Below are 23,990 nucleotides of genomic sequence, written 5' to 3' on the forward strand. Positions count from 1 at the left end.
TTCGATTTCATGAAATATTGCACAAACATATTCAATTAACACACTTTAACATGTGTTCCAGTTGTTCAATAGGTACAATTCTTAGTTTAGGTGTTTCAATGAAAAAATCGAACAAGTTTAAAGGATTGCATATGTATTTTGTCTTTTAACTATTATTTAAGTATCTAGTTATACACATTTAAAATTAAGGAACATAGATATCACATAAGACTAAATTAAAATACTTCAAGGACATCTTTGACCTTTTCAAGATTCAATATAAGCTACTCCCTCATTTCAATTTTACGAGTTATTTTTAGAATTTCAAAATTCAAACAAACCTATTTTTTATCATAATTCTTTTTACATATCTTTTAAATATTTTGAATTATCCATAATCGTAACTTATACTACCTTTAATGTAGTTTCTTAATATATAATTTTTTTTTTCCCTTTAATGTAGTTTCTTAATATATAAATTTTATTTTAAAAAAATTGTGTCTGAATTGGTAGAAAGGGAATATAAAATTTTATTAGAAAAAGAATATGAATGCACTTTGATAGCCTTATACCTCACTTGTGGATAACAACATATTTCATCACTACCCAATCCAAAGTTTTACACTTTGCTCCTTCACTCCAACAATGGCAACTTCTTCTTCCTTATCCTTCTTCTCTTCCACCATTTTCTTCTCTAAGACTAACTCTAGCACCACCTTCCACTCTTCGAAGCACCTCCTTTGTAAACCCAAACAACAACAACAACTCTCCATCCGTTCCGACGCCGCTACAATTCCAATTCTGTCCTTCGAGGGTACCGAAGTGGGGTCCACAACTCTCAACCTAAAATCCGCTCCTCTCGACACTGCACGCGCCGTCGTCCACCGTGGACTCATCACCGACCTCCGTAACCAACGGCGCGGCACTGCTTCAACTCTCACCCGAGCTGAAGTTCGGGGAGGCGGTGTTAAACCCTACCCGCAAAAGAAAACGGGTCGGGCTCGACGTGGGTCGAACCGAACTCCGTTAAGGCCCGGTGGTGGAGTTGTGTTCGGGCCTAAACCGAAGGATTGGTCGGTGAAAATTAATAAGAAGGAAAAGAGACTAGCGATATCCACAGCGATTTCGAGTGCGGTTGAGAATGCGATTGTTGTTGAAGAGTTTGATGATAAATTTGATAAACCGAAGACGAAGGAGTTTATTGAGCTGATGAGGAGGTGGGGATTGGACCCGAAAGAGAAGAGTTTGTTTCTGATGACGGAGGTTTCGGATAATGTGGTTCTTTCAAGTAGGAATATTGGGACATTGAAGATGTTGACACCGAGGACGTTGAATTTGTTTGACATATTGGATTCTGAGAAGCTGGTTTTCACTAAATCCGCGGTGGAGTTCTTGAATGAACGATATGGAAATGATGATAATGATTGGGAGGAGGCAGAAGATGAGCAAGATGGTTAGTTTTTGCCTCATTTTTGGGTCTGAAGAGAGCCTCAAAGTAATTGGGACTAGGAATTTACAGGCTCAAGCGGTGGAAACAGCCTCTTGCTGAAATGCAGGGTAAGGCTGCATGACAAGGAGGTCACGGGCTCAAGCCGTGAAAGAGTCTCTTGCAGAAATGCAGGGTAAGGCTACAATAGACCCTTGTGGTCCGGCTCTTCCCCATACTGTGTGCATAGAGGGAGCTCTAGTGTACCGAGCTGCCCTTTTTTGGGTCTGAAGTTTGTTTTGACTTTTTTACCTAACTGGATTAATTTGTTGCATTCAGGTGGCGAGGCGGAAGAGAGTGGTGAAAGTTCTGAGTAGTATATCAACATGGGGGCAGAAGGGTATATTCCATTATAGAGGAGGGTATTGGCAATGGCTTTACCTTACCAGGGAGCTTGAACATTTAACTTTGAATTGTATTTTTTTGTATGATAAAACTAGGGGATTTTGGTCAATTTCTTGTGGCTGTTTGCATTTGTCCATTACCTTCCTTAGCTTAGTTAAATCCTATTTTTCGTTGCTCTCTCATTACCTCTTTGAGTTCTTGATTTTTTATGATAAAGTGTGATTAGCTACTTTATTAGTGAAATCTTATGTTCCGTCAAAGCTACACCAAGCCATATTTCAGATTTATGGGTTACAAGTTGTCAGCCAGTCGAAATTCAACCAAGTAAAACAAAGAGGAAAGCTTTGTGCTTAAGTGTTAGGCTTGAAGCAATTAAGTAAAGTTAAGAAAAGGGAAACCTTTATTTGGGTGGGAAAAAAAGCTTGACCACCCTCTTCCATAGTAATAACAACAAATAATCGACAGGGAAAAAAAAGCTCTTACGATATTTTTGAGTCATTGTGGTGTATTGGATACTAAGCTTTAACCTTTAACCTTTAAAAAGACCATGGCAAGTGAATTTCTATGAAACAGATGAATTAAACATTCACAATCGAACTATCAAAATACATGATGGAGTATATGTGTATCTCTATGCTTTTACTAGAAATTTCGAGTTCGAGCCCTAATTGCTACACTGTTGTTAGCCTTAAAATAGAAGGTTTGAGAATGAATCAACGAGTTGCACAAGCTATGCTGTTTAAAAAGCAAAAGAACAAGAAAATAAATGAAAATTTGACATTGTGGATGGCTATGCTACACTGATGTCTAGAGAAAACAAGTCAACGGATTGTATAATTTCTTGAAATGCATTTACTAGTCAAATATTTAATGCGGGATGCTGAAATATAGTTGTCTTAATTTTGCCAAACATGATTTTCATTGCAGTTTAACATTGTTTTTATTTTATTCTGAGACCCCTTCCAATTTGGCTATATACCATCATTTACTATTTAGTTTTTCCACGAGTGGCTTCACTTTTTTGTCGAGCAAGGTAAATGCTATGAAAAATACAATAGGGAACCTAAGGATTCCAGCAGCAAGCACGTCTAGCTTTGACATCCTTAGTGATCCACTTGTCAGTAGGTTTAAGAAGAGCAAGAGTGATTATATCGGGCTTCTCAACTTCAAAGGATGAGTTATTTGCATAAATGTCGCGGCCAGAAAATGTTTGGCAAGCCACATGGAAATTATTGTCAAAAGATATCCTCTATGAAGAAAGAATATTCTGGACTGATCCAGGTATAAACCTTCTTATATTTCAAGTTATGATATGATTTCATTTTACATAATTTCAGTATGGAAATAAGTATCCTTAGCAATGACTTGTAGATGTTGTTAAAATAATATATTCTCTATTGCTCTTGACATAAATCAAACTCTAGAAATGCATTTAATATGGCATCTCTGTCACATTGTGGGCTTCTTTAGTGATGTTCCTACAATAAGCAGATTACAATCTCCGTCAACTTCAATCCTTTCTTCTATCAAAAACGGTGAGAATGTCCACTAAACTATCAGCAAATTTAACTTAGGTCACGTAATTTTATTAACAGTCAGGCATCAGTTTGAGTTTGAACACATGTAGAAGAAACTAGAGAGGCACGAAACAAAAACATGAGAGATGTCGTTAAGGGATATATTTTCTGGTCTGTATCTGATAGTTCCATATTTCTGAAATTCAGAAAGAATTTATAAGGTTAATAATTTGTCACCCTTCTCTGCACTTGGAAAAAGGTTACTAAGGAGGATATATTATACCTGCAGGTGGTTTTTTATATTATAGATGGTTACGTCTTCAACATTCTTGAGCGTCAACTTCAACATTCCCTTTTGGTGTAGGTAGCTTCTGTAGAGTCAAGTCATCAATCAGATACAATAATATTAACCTCAAAAGATGAACTTTTCCTCCTAATTGGTAAAATCAGAACCAGAACATACCCAAGATTAAATAATGATTAAATAAAGATGCTTTGGATGGTTGGTTTTAATTGTAGCTACAATGAATTCATAGGTTGTTATTCTAGCTTGACAAGTTTGTTTGAAATGTTATTCATAAGAGGTATGAATGTGTGATAGTGTGAAGAGTTTGAGATCAAGAGAAGTACTCATGTATTTCTATTCAACAATTTGGATGACACGTTTCACTTATCCAGGTAATAATCCTCTTTCTGTAAATACTTTAATGAGCCATATACTTTCGTCTATCACGGTATAACTTCTTTTGTATGTGGATTTGGTAAATTTAGCTGGAATATGCTTACGTTAGAGATAGTTAATAACTTAATGTTCATATTCATTCGGTCATCTACTCAACTACTCATTTATTACCCTTTTTTTGGATAAAAGAAATGGTAATAATTGAGTAATTGGGCTATATTTAGCCTAGCTTTTGTAAGCTCCTAGTCCCCAAGCTCTATTCCCTTCTCTCCCTTCTTTTCATATCTACTTTCACTTTCGTTTTTCGCCTCATCCCCACTGGTCGAAAATCTCCGCCACCGATCGGCAACCTCCGTTCATGTTCAAAATACACCAATCGAATCATCTCCTCCTCTGCCAAGATCCATAACCCAAACCTTCCAAATTCACCCCATCTTTAATTTCAGAATATTTGATCCCTAGTTTATTTCTTATCAAATTTGTGAAGTTACACTCGTCTCCACCACATAAAACCTATATAAATTGATAGATCTTGGACGGATCTATCATCTGGAATCGGTTTCAGTACGAAACTCTCATAACCAATTGTTCCGCCGAGTCGCCGACAACCAGTGTCCTCCATCATATCATGTCAAGGTGAGTATCAATTATCAGATGTTGTTGAAATGTTTTGTGTTGAATGAGCTACATCATAGACCTCATGCCTAGAAGAAGAAGCACCTGATTTTATTTTAATTACATTGGGGGTTGGAAAGGGAAATGGAGAAGGGGATTACAAGGTGGGAGAAGTACCTCTTCCGCTCACTAGTTTTTTCCTTCTCCTCTACCAAGATCCATAATCCAAAACCTTTAAAATCCACTCCATCTCCATGAATTTTAGAACATTCAAAATCCCTAGTTTCTTCCTTCTCAAATTCGTGAAGCTTCGCTCATCTCCACCCCACAAAATCTTCATAAATAGATAGATCTTGGATGGATCTATCATCTGGCATTGGTCTAAGTACGAACTCCGACAGCCAATTTTTACGGCAAGTGGCAGGCAACCGTTGTCCTCCATTGTATTATGTCGAGGTGTGTGTCAGTTATCAGAAGTAGATGAGAAATGTTTTGTGTTGAATGAGCTACATCATATGCCTCCTTAATGCCTAGAACAAGAAGCACTTTTTTTTAAAACAAATTAAAAGTACATAGGGAGTAAGGAAGAGGAAATGGGGAGGGGATTACAAGATGGGAGAAGTACCACTTCTGCTCACTAGTTCTTCCTTATCCTCTGTCAAGATCCATAACCCAAAACCTTCAAAGTTCACTACATCTACACGAATTTCATAATATCAGAAATGCCTAGTTTCTTCCTTCTCAAATTCATGAAGCTACTCTCACTTCCACCACACAAAACCTACATAAATAGATAGATCTTGGATGGATCTATGATCTGGTATCCATTTCAGTACGAAACTCCGATAACCAATTTTTCCGGCGCTCCATCATATCCTTACCAAGACAATAATTTGCTACCTTAGCTTGGAATCTTTGAGTAGATTATGAAACCAATTCTTGAAATTTTTATGATTTATCAACCACTTCTAAATCTTATTGCACATAAAACAGGATCTAATGGCAATTATATATGGAGGAAATAATTTTTTCTTTCTCTGGTGGCCTCTTATCAACAGTGGTAGATCAAATGGTTAAACTTTTACTGTTGATCAAAAAATAAAATTTAATGTGCTTAAGCGAATACGATAATAATTTATTATGATTTTTTTCTCTTTAATGTTACTGAGTTGCGTGAATACTATACTAGTTGGAATTTGATTACTGCTCCATTTATTAATAATGGCATAAGTGAACTCTTTTGCTAACAGCAGGGCTTATTTGATTCAAACTATTGACAGAGGGTAAATTAAACCATTTCACATAGTTCAAAGGAAATTTTGGACTTGTTTCTATTTTTTGGTACTGTTGATGTCCGACGCAACTTACATATACCTCGATTATTTTACCAGGTACTTGTTATCTTCCACCGGCAAGGCATGAAGTAACTCTGTCATCACGACGTAGAAAAAGAAGTTACCTAACTTTTTCCTCTATTGAACTGAAGTCTCCCATGGTATTGGCCTTTTCATTTACCGCTATGCCAAACACGTGGTGCACTTCCATTATGTAGCTGCTAAAACCCCATTGCAAATCCAAAAGATTTGATATTGCTACTATTATCTTGCACGTGTTATATCTCTTAATCATTAGTGTTTTGATTGTAATAGTCCTCAAACAACTCAATGGACATAGATTTGCATTATTAACACTAGCATCACAGGTTTACTTTTTCAAGTTCTAGTTGCAGCAACAAAGAAGAGCATAGTGGTGAACTCCACAATTGGTGGTAGCTACACACCAATGGTTTTAAGTGTAGAAATGTAATTAAAAGTTCAATCCACTATTGCAACAAAATCTCATATTTATGACTGTCATTCATAAAGCGTTAACTTTAACAAGTCGTGTAAAGCTTATTCCATAGATAATCTGTTCAGCATTCTGTAGTTAGTCACTAAACTATATTTTTTTTCATGTTGCAGGTTCCAAGTCAGAGCAGCTGTGCTGATATGTGAGGAATTTGACAACCAGAAGCAGAGTGATCATAGCCGATGGCGTCTCTGCCCTATCCCCAAGTTGAAATGATCAAATGCGTTTTGAGACTGCTGCCGATTTAGCTATATAATGATTTACTCTGTTGAGTTCATTCAAATGGCATCACTCTGTCGAGCAAGATGATGCTATGAAGGCTACAGTAGTGAACTTCAGGATTCCAGCTGCTGTGTCTGCTTTTGACATTGTACACCTGCCATATTTCTAACCGCACAGTTCTTGAGCCACTTGTCATCAATAGGTCTAAGAAGAGAAAGGGTGACCAAAGGGAGCTAACTCAACTTCAAAGGATGTGATTGGACTGCTCACAACTGTGATGGTTATGCTTTCTAGGTTTACACGTGCTATAAATGACTGCAAATACAGTGAAGGCTGAACCTCGGTAAGGTCACCCTTGCTCTTCTTGAACCTTTCGACAAGTGGATCAAGAACTCTGCGTTTGAGAAATATGACACGTGCTAAGGATGTCAAAAGCTGACATACTGACAGCTGGAATCCTGAAGTTCGTTACTGTTGTCTTCATGGCATCGCCTTGTTCGACGAAGATTGCTGCCATTTGCTTGAACTCAACAGAGTAAATCATTACATAGCTAAATCTCTATAAGCTTTGTAATAAAGTAGCTAAATCTCTATTAGCTATGTAAGAAATTCTCTACTTACCAGAATTTGAAACCGAGAACTTCTATTAATGGCCCATCTATTTGACCATACCCCTTGGGTATGCTTAAATGCACTATTTCAAATGAGAGTTTAAGCTTCGATTTTTAAAATATTTATATCATTAGGCCATTAAAGGATTTCGACATTGTAAAGACTCTTTTAAAATAAAAACGAACCTTTGTACTGTTGAAAAATAAAGTTGATTGCTTTGTAAAGCAATAAAAAATAATTTGACAATGTAAAAATTTCTTACCCTGACGGTGTATACTCTTCAAACAATTATAGAGCCCTTGCTTATCACTGACCCTTTTAATCCTTAACGAGGAAGTTACTTTTCCAATTTCTTGGAAGTACTTTTTGATTGCCCCATAGCCTATCAGTTTATTTTTCTCTTTTTATAGTAATTGCAAAAAAAATAGTCTCATGGTCTTTTTTAAAGGTTAATAAAGCTGGATACCCCACAAGTACCCCATCACTCAACATTGTAAGAGCATTTTTTCTGTCAATTATTTGGTGTGTGTATTAAAGATAAAGATAGGTGAAGCTTTTTCCACCCAAATAAAGGTTCCCCTTTTATTAAACTTTGCTTAATTGCTTCAATTCTTGGTATTTATTGCTTAATCACATAGCTTTCCTATTTGTTTTACTTTACTGACAAGTTGTAATCCATAAGTAAGACTTCATTTTTGTAAAGTAGCTAATCACTCTTATCATAAAAAAAAAAAATCAAGAAAACCATTATAATGTATATTAATCAACTATTTTATTGGATACCTGTCAGTCTCATTAACATAGATATGAGATAACTTTGCTTATCAAAATTTTAGGCAGGCGAGAAAGAATTACTTAATATTTTAGTGGCTATTCACTTTATTGACCGCTAGTTTACATCATGAATGTGTGTCGCTTTAGGCAAATCAGAGTTACTGGCTATAAAAGGAAACAAGTCTTAGACCCTGACAAACATATTAAAGTCGTGCTGGCCTAGGCTTAAAGCAGACATATTAGTGGATTGGGCTATTACATGATGTATTACAGCCACTCCGCGTGCAACCTTGAACAACGGTTTGACAAAACTATAGATGTTCCTTTTTGTTTCATATTCTTGCATTATCAGCTAAATCAGAACCCCAACATTTCTTCTCTGTGTGTTTTCAACTCCATACTAGGTTTTCCTAGAGTTGACTTGATACAGAGAGAAATTTAAAAAGGGAAAGAGAGAACTAAACAATGGTAAGCTTACTTTAAGGCTGAATACATCTAAAACCCCTTAAACTTGTCGGTAAATTTCATATAAACACTCTACCTATAATATGTTTTGATTGAGCACCTAAACACATGATTTACAGGGGCGGATCTAAAGGTTCGGGTGGGGGTTTTCGGGAACCCAGTAACTTTCGTGCGGATCTAGTATTTATATAGAGAAATCTAGTAAATATATAAGAATTATAAGTTGGGAATCCATAAACAAAGTGTATTGTTCGTCTAGTATAGTAAAGAGACTTGTAAAACTTTAATTGACCTCATGGTTGCGGGTTCAAATCCCCTTAGTATTAACTTGTTTTTATTTAATCTAACTTGGGAACCCACAAACTCTAAATCCTAGATCCGCCTTTGATGATTTATTTGCACTTATTCTCAAACGTCTGTTACGTAGATAAGTTAACCACATAAAATATTTCACTTTAATTGTATGCATTAGCTTCACTTGCAACAAACTTGAGGTTTTCCAGCTTATTGAGGTCATGGTTAACTTGTTTATATAATGGGCACTTTAAAGTAAGCACAGAAGATTTTCAAACGTGTTGAGGTGCTCATACAAAATATACCGTACTTTGAGTATCTAAATAAAATTTAGTGACAAGTTTGAGGACTTATTGATGTATCCCGCCTTATTTTAACCTAGTTACTAAAAGCGTAGTGTTGAGTTTCTTGTGAAATTCTGAATGGCTAATGTAATGTCATGCCTTAAAGCAAGTGAACAACGACTTTGCTGCTCCCATTCTTTATTATAGTTTGACATTGTACCCTCCTAGAAGTTCATTCAACTTCCTTTTGATTTCCATAGTGAAAAAGTTCCCTCTCCCATTTTCCCATTTAGCCTCCATTTATTTTTATTAAAATTTAGACGTCTGAATTTCAATATAAATCTAAAAAATTAAAATATTATTTCTAAATCTGAAAATTAAATGATTAAAATTAATTATTTTTCAACATTTGAATATAAAAAAAATTTATTGATTTCTATATATAATTTAAATAAAAAATTAATTATATATTAAAAATATTTAATTTAATATAATAAAATTATTATTTGATTGGAAAAAAAAATATTTAAGTTTGTTAGTGATAGTAGCGATGATTTGTACTGACCGGTGGTGGTAGTGGTGATAATGATTGTTGTCAGTAACTAGTTATATTGACGGTGATAGTGTAATCCCCCCTCCCCCCTCCTCCCAATAAAAAATTATCTTTTAGGGTGTGTTTGGTATGATGGAAAATGTGTTCTGAAAAATGTTTTCCGATGTTTCTTTGTTTGGTTGTAATGAAATGTTGGGAAAATATTTTCCACAACAATTCATTTTCCTCAATTTGATGGAAAATGACTTCCCTTGAAAATGATAATTTGACTTATGACCCCCACCTCCGCCCCTCTTTGTCACCCCAACAACACTCATATTCACATGACCAAAAAAATTCACATTTCTAAAAAATTTGCATAATTCGAAAATATTTTTCACTGTGCTTTGCTTCAATTTTTCACTGCTTGAAATAAAAAATAGTGAAGTTCGAATTTTTTCATTTCTAATGTTCGTTGAATGTATTGTTATTTCCATACTCATAGAGGAAGACTTACTTATGTTACTTTTGTTAATTGCATATTTCATCTTGTCATCGATGTAACTTGTTTCACGAGGTTGAATAAGCTCATCGTTCCGTTATATTTCTATTGATTGTAGTATCTTAAGATTGTCCTGATAAAATGTTGAAAAGTGTCTCATATATTTGCTAATTAATAGTTGTTTAAATTTAGTGATTGTAGTATTTTAGTATTCGATATTGATATTATTTGTTATGCTTAAATTATTTCTTACAAATTGTTGAGTTGTTAGAGGCACTGATATACTAGTTAATAGTTAGTAGTGTTTTCTAAAAAATATTTTTTTACTCACCAATCAAACACTAAAAAATATTTTTCTAAAAACTATTCTCTACTCAACAACCAAACATCATAAAATATTTTTCGAAAAATATTTTTCACTCACCAACCAAACATGAGAAAATAAATAGAAAACTAACTTATTTTTCAGGAAAACATTTTCCAAGAAAACATTTTCCATGGAAAAAATTTTCCATCATACCAAACACACCCTTAAATACTATTAGGTGCATTATGGTCTTATACCCCAAATAAACTCTTAGTCTGATTATTTTAACCCTATTTAGCCTCAAAATGAGTGAGAATTCCTTGAGTTATTTCTTCTTCTTCTCTCCCAAACCCTAAGGCTAAATTTACAAGAAAAAATCAAAGCTTAGGATCTCCAAGCAAGATTCTGTCAAATTTTCTTCATAGGAATAAAAAGTTATTCCTTTTGTGTGGGAACCCGTTCTTCCCGTAACCCAAGTTATGTTTTTAGTTTAAATCATGAATCTTGTTAGGATTTTTTAAGAGTTGAAATCCTTAATTTAAATTTTTGATCTCTTGATGATATTTTTTGAATATCCTATAATTTTTAGTATGAATTCTATGAGTTTGGAGTCTTTCTCTTGATTTGATTCTCATTACATGTCTATTGAGTTTTCAAACAAAGCTTGTGAATTTTCTCTAAGTTGTTAAGAGTCTATTTCATGATTTAATTAAGGAAAATTTTCATAAATAACAAACTTAATCCATAATTAGAAGTTTTATAGCAGCTGTTTTGTAATTACATAAAATAACAAGTTGTATTTTATATTTTAGGCAAAATTTGCTACCGAAATAAATATACAAACCAAATTATTGCCCTCTTTTTACTCAAATCAGTTGAGTTAAATAAGAAATAATGCTTAAATTACTCCATGGTTTAAAGTTGAGAGTTCCTTTTTCATAAATGACTCTTATTAAAGGATTTTTGTTTAAATTACATAACTAATTAATCTATATTAGTTAAGATTTTGATAAAAATTAATATCTGATTATTCCTTTAGTAATTGAGATTTTTGCTTTTCCATGAGAGACATATATCTATATAACATATATATATATATCTAAAAAATATATAAAATATCTAGACACACAAATCTGTATATGTATTTATAAGGGATAATAGTCCGAAAAATACCAGTACTTTGCCTAAATTGTAGTTGTGCATACTGAACTTTGCAGGGGTCCTATTACCCCCTGAATTATTTTAAAGTGAAATTAATTTTTCCCGAAATGTTATACCCACTTTTGAAGAAGGCAGTACAATACACGGGTCAATCTCAAATTTATACGTGTATTTTGTTGATTAAAATTAATTTTTATTTATTTTCTTCTCCATTCTTATTCTTTTCAATAACTTTTTCCTATTTTTACCATTGTAACCATATTAAAGTTTCAACTAATAGCTCAAAATGCAAAAATAAGTCAAATTTTTAAAAAATGTCTTAAAGATTCTTAATTTTTTTATGCTTAATTTTTAATTCTTGAAATTTAGACAAGATTTTGGGTGACTTCAGCAACGAAAAAAGAGATGAGGTTGAGGATTTGTATGAGAAAGAAATTAAATGAAGGTGAAGAAGTGGACAAAGAGGTGGTGGTGGCTACGCAGCGACAATGGTGGATTGGTGGTAGAGAGAATTTGGCTATGGTGATTGAAAGAAGAAAGAAAGTAACAATAAAAAAATATATTAATAATTTACATAATTAGGCTGAAGATTTATATGGGGAGGAAAATGGAGGAAGATGAAAAAGTGAACAAAATGATGAAGATGGTGGTGGCTGTGCAGCGGCAATAGTAAGATTGTGGTGGAAAAGATTTGGTTATGCTGATGGAAAGAAGAAAGAAATTAAAAATAAAAAATATAATAATAATAATTCAAATAATATAGATTGATGATTTATATGGGAAAAAACGGAGGAAGAAGAAGAAGTGGATAATTGGTGGACGTGGTGATGGTTGTGCGGCGTTGGTTGGATGGTGGTGGAGAAATTTGATGGTGGGAGAAGAAAGAAACTAATAATAAAAAAATATAATAATAGTTAAATAAGATACATATTTATATTAAAAAAAAAACGTAAAAAATAATTTTTAAAATATTTTCAGATGGCTCACCCTCTCTAAGAGAGTGAAGAGAGTGAGATACTGTCTCTTTGCCACATAAGATTATAAAGGTGTAATAATTTCACTCTAAAATAATTTAGGGGATAATAGAACCACCGCAAAGTTCAGTATGCGCAACTGTAAATTTAGGCAAAGTACATGTATTTTTCAGACTATTATTCCTATTTATAATACAAAAATACATATGTATCGACATATATATATATATATATATATATATATATATATATATATATATACAAAATACATATCTGATCATTATTTATATATATGCATATATGGCATAAATCTCTATTACAAAAGGACAACTATATACATATACGTATCGATAATCAAAAGAACATTAAAACGTGCACATTCCCCGAGAATGTATGTATGTATATATATATATATATATATAACACGATGTGTATCTATATACAAATGAGTACTCGTTAGCTAATAAATACATATACAAAATAAATACATACAAATTGATACATATGTTACCCTCTAAAAGGACATATGACAATCCAAATACAAGCCAAACACAATTCAAAAATTCATGTGTAAACTTCATACGTGTATGTGTGTGTGTATTAGTACCTATTAGCTAATAAATACAGATACAAATAACTCTTTGTCTTTATCTTTTTTCGAATCATATTAAGAGGAGTTTTCAACATCAGGACTTGAAATTTTGCGTGATTCTTTGATTTCTTTTGATTTTTTTTTCAAATCTTTGTATAGGGAGGGGGGGGGGGGGAGATGAAGGTTTATTTAATTCTTTTACGATGCTTCGACCTCACCTCTTTGACACTCATTGATTTCTTTGATTGTATACGAGTAGAAACCACTTTAACAACTTCATCTTGAGTTAATCCCATACTATATGATAATGGATTATCAGAAACTAAATTGATGAGTAGTATACCTTTATTTAATCTTCTATATGGTGTTTATTTTGTCACTGGAGCAAAACTCCACAATCATACAATAAAAAAAATAGAAAAAAAAATTACAGTATTAATGATGAACAAAAAAAATATAAAAATATAAAATACATAAAATTTGTGGAAGAGATTATATGCAATAACTGTAAATGAATAGTTACCTTAATTAGTGGAGCACAATTTGTTCGTACAAGAGGAGAAAAATATGAGAAAATGGAATGAAAATCTAAAAAATAAAAGTTATTTACGAAAAAAAATAAAAGGTAAAATAAGAAAGGAAAGAGATAAAGTGTTGGAGTGAAAATAGGAGAAGTTACCTTTGGTATCACTCAAAAAAATGTTATTTTGCCATAAAATGTAATTTTGTGAAAGTGTTGCTATTTATGATAATTATGATTTTAAGTTTGTCACTTTTTTGTAATTTTTTTCTTTAATTAATTATTCATGATTTCATTGAGGTCTATATTAAAGTTTGCAAATTATATTCATGAAAAGTTTATAGAAAATCTTTAGTCTGTTATCATGACTTGAAAAGAGAATAGATTATCGTATCTTGAAAATTTAAAGCTAAGAAAAGTTAAAGATATTTAGAGCCAAAGCTCATAGAGAATACACACACACACACACTCACTCTTAATACGATATTTTATGTGAAACATGATTTTGAAAAAGTATTGTGCAGACTGTATTATGAGTGGTTAGTATGTTTTGACATGATTATTTAGCATCGAGTTGTATGAGTCCGAGTTCACATGCCCCATAACTACGTTGGCATTGTAGGTTTGTCTTTGGTCTAAGAGTTGGATTCATAAGTTACGTTTCGTCTTACACCCTGGTAAGGTGTTGGGCGGCTCTTCTCAATGTGGGCAAGACATTGAACTCCATGTTGCTCACATGATTAATGTCGGCTAAGAGAAACTCCCCAAAAGAAAAACTTATTTATTTTAAGATAATGTTTAATTTATCGAGGACACCGGCTTAAAGAGAGTTCTAATAGTGTATTATTTTTTTAAGTTTTGTATAGATTTTAGTCATTCAGTTTTAGTTTTATGAACATGTTTTTAGAAGATTTTACTTATATTACTTTGAGTTTCAGCCTTCAAATTAGCCATTCACATTTTCAGTTATTTAGCTTTATTTATGATTATATTATTCATGTCTCAATTTTCAACTTTATTAGTTTCAGATACTAAAATTGTTTTACTTTCCTGCTTTACAGTACATTCAAAGTATTGACACATACTTCTTGTGTCTACATTGTTTCATGATGTAGACCCAGGTATTTCTCGTAATTTCTTGGCTAGTAAGTGCAAGCAGATTCTAGTCAGTTGTTGGTGAGTCCTCATCCTTCGAGGGCAACTTATTCAGAGTTCTCATTATATTTTAGTCCCCTTTAATAGTTTAGAGTTAGTTTGAGGGTCTGTCCAATGACTAATCAGTATTAGTAAAGGCTTCACAGATAGTCATACAGGTGTACCTAGACTTTAAATAATTTATTTCTCAGTAATGAAATCATTTCATTACTTATTTATAAAAGTGTAGCCCATGTCTCAGCTTCCACATTACATTTCGATTCAGATTTTATGTTTCATGTCAGACCAAGAATTAGCTTGGGTCGCCCATGATTTTAAGTACCGTATCACATCTAGAGTGTAGGCTCAGGGCGTGACAAATAGTTATGATGGTAGATATGTTTGGTAGTGTAGTGACTGCTATGATAGTGACGATTGATAGTGATAGCGATGGTTGTGATGTGAACCTGGTTGATATTAGGTATTGGAAGTATTGATTGCAATAGCTAAAAAATGAATCAATGAGGTTTGATGAGGTGTTGGTGGTAGTTGGAGATGTTAGTTGTGATAATGTAGATGGTTGGTAGTAGAGATAGATTGTAGTGATGTTAGTGATTGAAGTGGTTGTAAAGATAGTGATATCGGTGATAATGATGGTAGTGGAGGTTGAAAAATGTGGGGACGATGATGATGTGTTAGTGATAGTTAGCAGTGGTGCTAGTTGTGATAGATGAGTTAGTCGGTAGTGAGGATTGACCTGTAGTGGTTGATGATGGTGGTGGTATTGAAATTAGTGTTAACATCGGCGATGGATATAATTAATTAAAATAATGGAGGTGGCAAGTTTTGTAGCGGTTGACAATAATGTTGATAGCGATATTGGTTGTCAGTGGTGGAAGTGGTTGGAGGTGGCGGTTGGTGGTGGTGGTTGACAATGGTAGTGGTGATAAAGGTGGCAATGGTGGTGATTGATGATTATGGATAGAGTGGTGGTCAATATTATCCAATACAAGAATATCTCTTAATGATATTAAGACATGGTCTCACATCTAAATGATTAAAACATATTCAGACTTGTTAATACTCTGTTTGGATGGTGATTTTTCATGGTATGGTATAGTATCGTTATTAAGAGAATCATGCTTGTTTTGATAGTTTCTTAAAATATATGGTATGGTATGATTTCGTTTCATGGTTTAGTATCGCAACCGTACTGTTAAACCAAACAATAAAATTATTACTCTCTTCGTCCCAAATTATGTGTTGCCATTTTCTTTTTGGTCCGTCCCAAAAAGAATATCGACTTTCCTTATTTGGCGAGTTTTTAAAAACACAATTACAAGTTTACCCTTAGTGGTTCCACTTGATTTTAAATACTATTACTCCTTTTTATTGGTTTTTCAATTAAAAATGTCACTTGATTTTAAATACTATTACTCTTTTTTTAAGAAGGATAATTTTATAACTTTAACAAAGTCAATACTTATTTCTTAAATATCATGTCTGGTTAAATGATAACACATAATTTGAAATAAAAAAATATTAAATAATAAATAATAAAATCATTATTAAACAATAATAAATAATATAGTGATTCAAACATAGTATTATACCATATTATATATTATAATATTATATCATACATTATCATATATGAAATTACGACAAACTACCATCCAAACAAAATGTAAGAGCTAAAACTTTATAAATATGCTTAATGATCTAAATGCTGAACCATTTAGGGGTATGCATCGGTCGATTCAGTTTCGGTTTTATATGTTCTTGATTCGGTTTATCGGTTTTCGATTTTTAAATATGTAAAACCAATAACCAACCAATAAGATATTTTCTTATCGGTTTCGATTTATCGGTTTTTGATCCTTAACGGTTCGATTTTCGGTTTAACCAATAAGAAAATACTTAAAAAATAGAAATAATAACAGCTAACATAAAAAAAAAATCGTTACCGCCAAAATCCTACGCAATGCATTTTAATTTACAAGAATCTTCAAAATTGAACTAAATGTTAGTTTGAAAAAAACGGAATCCTAATTATTGGAAGCTACTAAATGATTCAAGCTTTCCAATACGATAATATTCGTACTTTATATTGTGTTTTTGTTCCTCTGAATAGATTAATACTTTGAAAATCATTGAATTGTGAATAAGTAGTATATATATATATATATATATATATATAAGCCTTCCAATACAATGATATTCGTACTTTATATTATGACTTTATTATCCTGAATAAGTTAATATTTTATTAATTACTGAATTGTGAACAAATAGTATATACAAAAATATTAATAGATATAACATAAATAGAGGTAAAACAATAACTTAGTGTATCTTTATTGGATTATCGGTTTAACCGATAATCCAATAAGCTAAAATCGATATCGAGCCGTTAACTCAATAAATTTTTTATAAAATCAATATAAAACCGTTAACCCAATAACTCAATATCAATAATCCAATAATATTTTTATCAATTCGATCTATCCATGGTTTCGATATTTGCACAGGGTCCTAGAACCATTAAAAAAGATTACATCCCAAAAAGCAAATTTACGCTTCGACACCAAACCTAAAATCCGCTCCACTCGACACCGCACGCGCCGTCGTCCACCGTGGACTCATCACCGACCTCCGTAACCAACGGCGCGGCACTTCTTCAACTCTCACCCGAGCTGAAGTTCGGGGAGGCGGTGTTAAACCCTACCCGCAAAAGAAAACGGGTCGGGCTCGACGTGGGTCGAACCGAACTCCGTTAAGGCCCGGTGGTGGAGTTGTGTTCGGGCCTAAACCGAAGGATTGGTCGGTGAAAATTAATAAGAAGGAAAAGAGACTAGCGATATCCACAGCGATTTCGAGTGCGGTTGAGAATGCGATTGTTGTTGAAGAGTTTGATGATAAATTTGATAAACCGAAGACGAAGGAGTTTATTGAGCTGATGAGGAGGTGGGGATTGGACCCGAAAGAGAAGAGTTTGTTTCTGATGACGGAGGTTTCGGATAATGTGGTTCTTTCAAGTAGGAATATTGGGACATTGAAGATGTTGACACCGAGGACGTTGAATTTGTTTGACATATTGGATTCTGAGAAGCTGGTTTTCACTAAATCCGCGGTGGAGTTCTTGAATGAACGATATGGAAATGATGATAATGATTGGGAAGAGGAAGAAGATGAGCAAGATGGTTAGTTTTTGCCTCATTTTTGGGTCTGAAGAGAGCCTCAAAGTAATTGGGACTAGGAGTTTACAGGCTCAAGCGGTGGAAACAGCCTCTTGCAGAAATGCAGGGTAAGGCTGCATGACAAGGAGGTCACAGGTTCAAGTAACAGTCTCTTGCAGAAATGCATAGTAAGGCTGCATACAATAGACCTTGTGGTCCGACTCATCCCCAGACCATGTGCATAGAGGAACTTTAGTGTACCAAACTGCCTTTTTTTGAGTTTGAAGTTTGTTTTGACTTTTTACCTAACTGGTTTAATTTGTTGCATTCAGGTGGTGAGGCGGAGGAGAGTGGTGAAAGTTCTGAGTAGTATATCAACATGGGGGCAGAAGGGTCTATTCCATTATAGAGGAGGGTATTGGCAATGGCTTTTCTTACCAGGGAGCTTGAGTATTTAACTTTGAATTGTATTTTATTGTATGATACAACTCGGGGATTTTGGTCGATTCCCCATGGCCGTTTGCATTTGTCCATTACCCTCCTTGCTTTGTTAAATCCTAATTTTTGTTGCTCTCTCATTACCACTTTGAGTTCTTGATTTTTTTTCATTGTAAAGTATGATTAGCTACTTTATTAGTGAAGTCTTATGTTCCGTCAAAGCTAGATTAAGCCATATATCAGATTTATAGGTTACAAGTTGTCAGCTAGTCGAAATTCAACAAAGTAAAACAAAGAGGAATGCTTTTGGCTTAAGTGTTAGACTTGAAGAAATTAAGTAACGTTAAGTAAAAGGAAACCTTTATTTGGGTGGGAAAAATGGCTTGACCACCCTTTTCCTTAGTAATAACACTAAATAATTGATAGGAAAAAAAAAGCTCTTATGATGTTTTTGAGTCATTGGGGGCGTTTTGGATACTAAGCTTTATTAACCTTTAAAAAGACCATGGCAATTGAATTTCTATGAAGCAGATGAATTAGACATTCACATTCGAACTATCAAATAATGGAGTATATGTGTATCTCTATGCTTTTACTAGAAATTTCTAGTTCGAGCCGTAATTGCTACTCTGCTGTTAGCCTTAGAATAGAAGGTTTGGGAATGAATCAACAAGTTGCACAAGCTATACTTTTTTAAAAGCAAAAGAACAAGTAAACAAATGAAAATTTGACATTGTGGATGGCTATGCTACACTGATGTCTAGAGAAAACAAGTCAACGGATTGTATAATTTAATGATTATATTGTCATGAAACTCATTTACTAGTCAACTATTTAACGCGTGATGCTGAAACGTAGATGTCTTAATTTTGCCAAACATGATTTCCATAGCAGTTTAACATTGTTTTTATATTATTCTGAGAACTCTTCCAATTTGGCTATATACCATCATTTACTATTTAGTTTTCCCACGAGTGGTATCACTTTTTGTTGAGCAAGGTAAATGCTATGAAAAATACAATGGCGAACCTCAGGATTCCAGCAGCAAGCATGTCTAGCTTTGACATCCTTAGTGATCAGTAGGTTTAAGAAGAGAAAAAGTGACTATATCGGGCTCGCTCAACTTCAAAGGATGGGTTATTTGCATAAATGTTGCGGCCAGAAAATTTTTCGCGAGCCACATGGAAATTACTGTCAAAAGATATCCACTGTGAAAAAAGAATATTATGGACTTATCCAGGTATAAATCTTCTTATATTTCAAGTTATTTCATTTTACGTAATTTCAGTATGGAAATAAGTATCCTTAGCAATGACTTGTAGATGTTAAAATAATATATGCTCTATTGTTCTTACCGTAAATCAAACTCTAGAAATGCATTTAATATGTCATCTCTGTCATGATGGTGGGCTTCTTTGATGATGTTCCTACAGTAAGAAGATTGCAGCCTGTCAACTTCAATCCCTTCTTCTTTCAAAAATGGTGAGAATGTCCACTAAACTATCAGCAAATTTAACTTAGGTTGTGTAATTTTCTTAACAGTGAACACATGTAGAAGAAACTAGAGAGGCACGAAACACAAGCATGAGAGATGTCATTAAGAGATATATTTTCTGGTCTGTATCTGATAGTTCTATATTTCTGAAATTCAGAAAGAAATGTATAAGGTAAATAGTTTGTCATCCTTCTCTGCACTTGGAAAAAGGTTACGAAGGCGGATATATTATACCTACAGGTGGTTTTTGATATTATAGATGGTTAGGTCTTCAACATTCTTGAGCGTCAACTTCAACATTCCCTTTTGGTGTAGCTTTTGTAGAGTCAAGTCATCAATCAGATACAATAATCTTAACCTCAAAAGCTGAACTCTTATTCCTAACTGGTAAAATCAGAACCAGAACACACCCAAGATTAAATAATGATGAAATAAAGATGTTTTGGATGATTGGTTTTAATTGTAGCTAGAATGAATTCGTAGGTTAATATTCTAGCTTGACAAGTTTGTTTGGAATGTTTGGGTACATTAACTGTCGTGATGTAGGCTTGACATTACAGATAACTCAAAGTGGAGACTCTATGATCTATTTTTCTTTTTGGTATTTTGTCTACGATCTCCATTTGATTATTCGTATTAAGTTCTTTGAGAAAAAGTAAATTGAACGAGTGGCTGAGGTCATTCATAATTGTTCGAATAAGATTAAATCGTTGAAGCATCTGCATCACAATTATCAAATCCAAGCAGTTTATAGTTTCTGTTAGGGTGTCAAATGGGCGAGTTGGATTGAATTTGCGTTACCTGGGTTGAAATAGATTGGGCTAAAAACTGGATCAGAACCCCACCTGTCCAACTTTTATCAAGTTTTAAATTCTTTGTTTCATTTCTTATAATTTGTTTAAGTGCCTAATACAACCTTTTTGTTTGTTTTATTCTGACTAAATATAACATATCAAATAAAAAATCGTCATTCGTAAAAATATTTAGACAGTTTCTCATGGATCAATTTGGGCTTTAGGTCAGCCCAATTTTTAAGGCATGAATTGGGTGAGTCAAAATGAGCTGATTTAATAAACTAAATGGGTCATTAACCTGTCAAACCAAATCGGGTTGGGCCATCATGATTTTATAGGTTGATCATTCACAGAGCTTTTTAGAAGTTAGAAGGTTTCCTCTTAAGAAGTTAAATTACTTAAATCTTCCCATTCATGAGAATAAATTTTCTTTCCTTGCAGGATCTAAAACAAATGGCTAATATTATTCATAAGAGGTATGAATGTGATAGTGTGAAGAGTTTGAGATCTAGAGAAGCACTCATATATTTCTATTTAACAATTTGGATGACACTTTTCACTTATCCAGTTCATAATCCTCTTTCTATGAATACTTCAATAAGCAATTTACTTTTGTCTTTCACGGTAAACTTCTTTTGTATGTGGATTTGGTAATTTAGCTGGAATATGCTTACGTTAGAGATAGTTAATAACTTAATGTTCATATCCGTTCGGTCATCTTGTTAACAAAATATGACCCAACTACTCATTTATTACCTTTTTTTTGGATAAAAGAAATGGTAATAATTGCGTAATTGGGCCATATTTAGCCAAGATTTTGTAAGCTCCTAGTCCCCAAGCTCTATTCCCTTCTCTCCCTTCTTTTCCTATCCACTTCACTTTCGTTTTTCGCCCTATCTCCACTGGTCGAAAATCTCCGCCACCGATCGGCAACCTCCGCTCATGTTCAAAATACACCAATCGAATCGTCTCCTCCTCTGCCAAGATCCATAACCCAAACCTTCCAAATTCACCCCATCTTTAATTTCAGAATATTTGATCCCTAGTTTATTTCTTATCAAATTTGTGAAGTTACACTCGTCTCCACTACATAAAACCTATATAAATTGATAAATCTTGGACGGATCTATCATCTGGCATCGGTTTCAATACAAAACTCTCGTAACCAATTGTTCCACTGAGTCGCCGACAACCATTGTCCTCCATATCATGTCAAGGTGAGTATCAATTATCAGATGTAGTTGAAATGTTTTGTTTTGAATGAGCTACATCATAGACCTCATGCCTAGAAGAAGAAGCACCTGATTTTATTTTAATTACATTGGGGGTTGGAAAGGGAAATGGAGAAGGGGATTACAAGGTGGGAGAAGTACCTCTTCCGCTCACTAGTTTTTTCCTTCTCCCCTACCAAGATCCATAATCTAAAACCTTTAAAATCCACTCCATCTCCATGAATTTTAGAACATTCAAAATCCCTAGTTTCTTCCTTCTCAAATTCATGAAGCTTCGCTCATCTCCACCCCACAAAATCTTCATAAATAGATAGATCTTGGATGGATCTATCATCTGGCATTGGTCTAAGTACGAACTCCGACAGCCAATTTTTACAGCAAGTGGTAGGCAACCGTTGTCCTCCATCGTATTATGTCGAGGTGTGTGTCAGTTATCAGAAGTAGTTGAGAAATGTTTTGTGTTGAATGAGCTGCATCATAGACCTCCTAATGCCTAGAACAAGAAGCACTTTTTTTTAAAACAAATTAAAAGTACATAGGGAGTAAGGAAGAGGAAATGGGGAGCGGATTACAAGATGGGAGAAGTACCACTTCTGTTTGCTAGTTTCTTCCTTCTCCTCTGTCAAGATCCATAACCCAAAACCTTCAAAGTTCACTCCATCTACACGAATTTCATAATATCCAAAATGCCTAGTTTCCTCCTCAAATTCATGAAGCTACTCTCACTTCCACCACACAAAACCTACATAAATAGATATATCTTGATGGATCTATCATCTGGTATCCATTTCAGTACGAAACTCCGATAACCAATTTTTCCGGTGCTCTATCATATCCTTACCAAGAGAATAATTTGCTACCTTAGCCTGGAATCTTTGAGTAGCTTATGAAACCAATTCTTGAATTTTTTTATGATTTTATCAATCACTTCTAAATCTTATTGCACATAAAACAGGATCTAATGGCAATTATCGGTGGAGGAAATAATTTTTTCTTTCTCTGGTGGCCTCTTATCAACAGTGGTAGATCAAATGGTTAAACTTTTACTGTTGATCAAAAAATAAAATTTAATGTGTTTAAGCGAATACGATAATAGTTTATTATGATCTTTTTTCTCTTTAATATTACTGAGCTTCGCGTGGATACTACAATAGTTGGAATTGGTTACTGCTCCATTTATTAGTAAGGGCATAAGTGATCTCTTTTGCTAACAGCAGGGCTTATTTGATTCAAACTATTGACAGAGGGTACATTAAACCATTTCACATAAGTTAAAAGGAAATTTTGGACTTGTTTCTATTTTTTGGTACAGTGATGTCCGTCCCAACTTGCATGTACCTCGATTATTTTACCAGGTACTTGTTATCTTCCACCAGCATAGGCATGGAGTAACTCTGTCATCAAGACTTAAAAAAAGAAGTCTCCTAACGTTTTTTCTCTATTGAACTGAAGTCTCCCATGGTTTTGGCCTTTTCATTTACCGCTATGCCAAATGCGCGGTGCACTTTCATGGTACTAATGTAGCTGCTAAAACCTCATTGCAAATCCAAAAGAATTGATATTGCTACTATTATCTTGCGCATGTGTTATATCTCTTAATCATTAGTGTTTTGATTGTAATAGTCCTCAAACAACTCAATTGACATAAATTTGCATTATTAACACTAGCATCAATGGTTTACTTATTCAAGTTCTAGTTGCAGCAACAAAGAAGAGCATAGTGGTGAACTCCACAATTGGTGGTAGCTACACACCAATGGTTTTAAGTGTAGAAATGTAATTAAAAGTTCAATCCACTATTGCAACAAAATCTCATATTTATGACTGTCATTCATAAAGCGTTAACTTTAACAAGTCGTGTAAAGTTTATTCCATAGATAATCTGTTCAGCATTCTGTAGTTACTCACTAAACTAATTTTTTTTCATGTTGCAGGTTCCAAGTCAGAGCAGCTGTGCTGATATGTAAGGAATTTGACAACCAGAAGCAGAGTTATCATAGCCGATGG

The 23,990-nt window shown here is 33.8% G+C and overlaps 2 protein-coding genes and 1 long non-coding RNA gene across 4 annotated transcripts; all 3 read left to right on the forward strand.

The window, feature by feature from the left end:
- The first annotated feature begins 286 nt into the window (after positions 1 to 286).
- On the forward strand, positions 287 to 18,605 carry LOC107878540 (50S ribosomal protein L4, chloroplastic). 2 transcript variants are annotated; one of them, XM_016725560.2, is made up of 2 exons: positions 287 to 1,432; positions 1,745 to 1,992. In XM_016725560.2, exons 1-2 carry the CDS (start codon positions 625 to 627, stop codon positions 1,780 to 1,782), a joined length of 846 nt encoding a protein of 281 aa, XP_016581046.2. In that variant the 5' UTR covers positions 287 to 624; the 3' UTR covers positions 1,783 to 1,992. The 2 variants fall into 2 exon arrangements, with proteins under 2 accessions (XP_016581046.2, XP_047271475.1); XM_047415519.1 differs by lacking the exon at positions 1,745 to 1,992 and adding an exon at positions 18,357 to 18,605 and having other exon boundaries at positions 476 to 1,432.
- LOC107878541 lies at positions 4,012 to 7,425 on the forward strand. Its single transcript, XR_001676891.2, has 3 exons — positions 4,012 to 4,645; positions 6,016 to 6,119; positions 6,586 to 7,425. It is a non-coding gene; the product is annotated as an uncharacterized LOC107878541 (long non-coding RNA).
- Positions 17,394 to 18,053, forward strand: LOC124900120 (50S ribosomal protein L4, chloroplastic-like; the record flags this gene model as incomplete). Its single annotated transcript, XM_047415520.1, has 1 exon — positions 17,394 to 18,053. A coding segment is annotated over one exon (660 nt), but the record flags the coding sequence as incomplete, so codon positions are not given.
- Positions 18,606 to 23,990: the final 5,385 nt, after the last annotated feature.

This window comes from Capsicum annuum, chromosome 7, assembly GCF_002878395.1.
Source record: "Capsicum annuum cultivar UCD-10X-F1 chromosome 7, UCD10Xv1.1, whole genome shotgun sequence".
Taxonomy (NCBI): domain Eukaryota; kingdom Viridiplantae; phylum Streptophyta; class Magnoliopsida; order Solanales; family Solanaceae; genus Capsicum; species Capsicum annuum.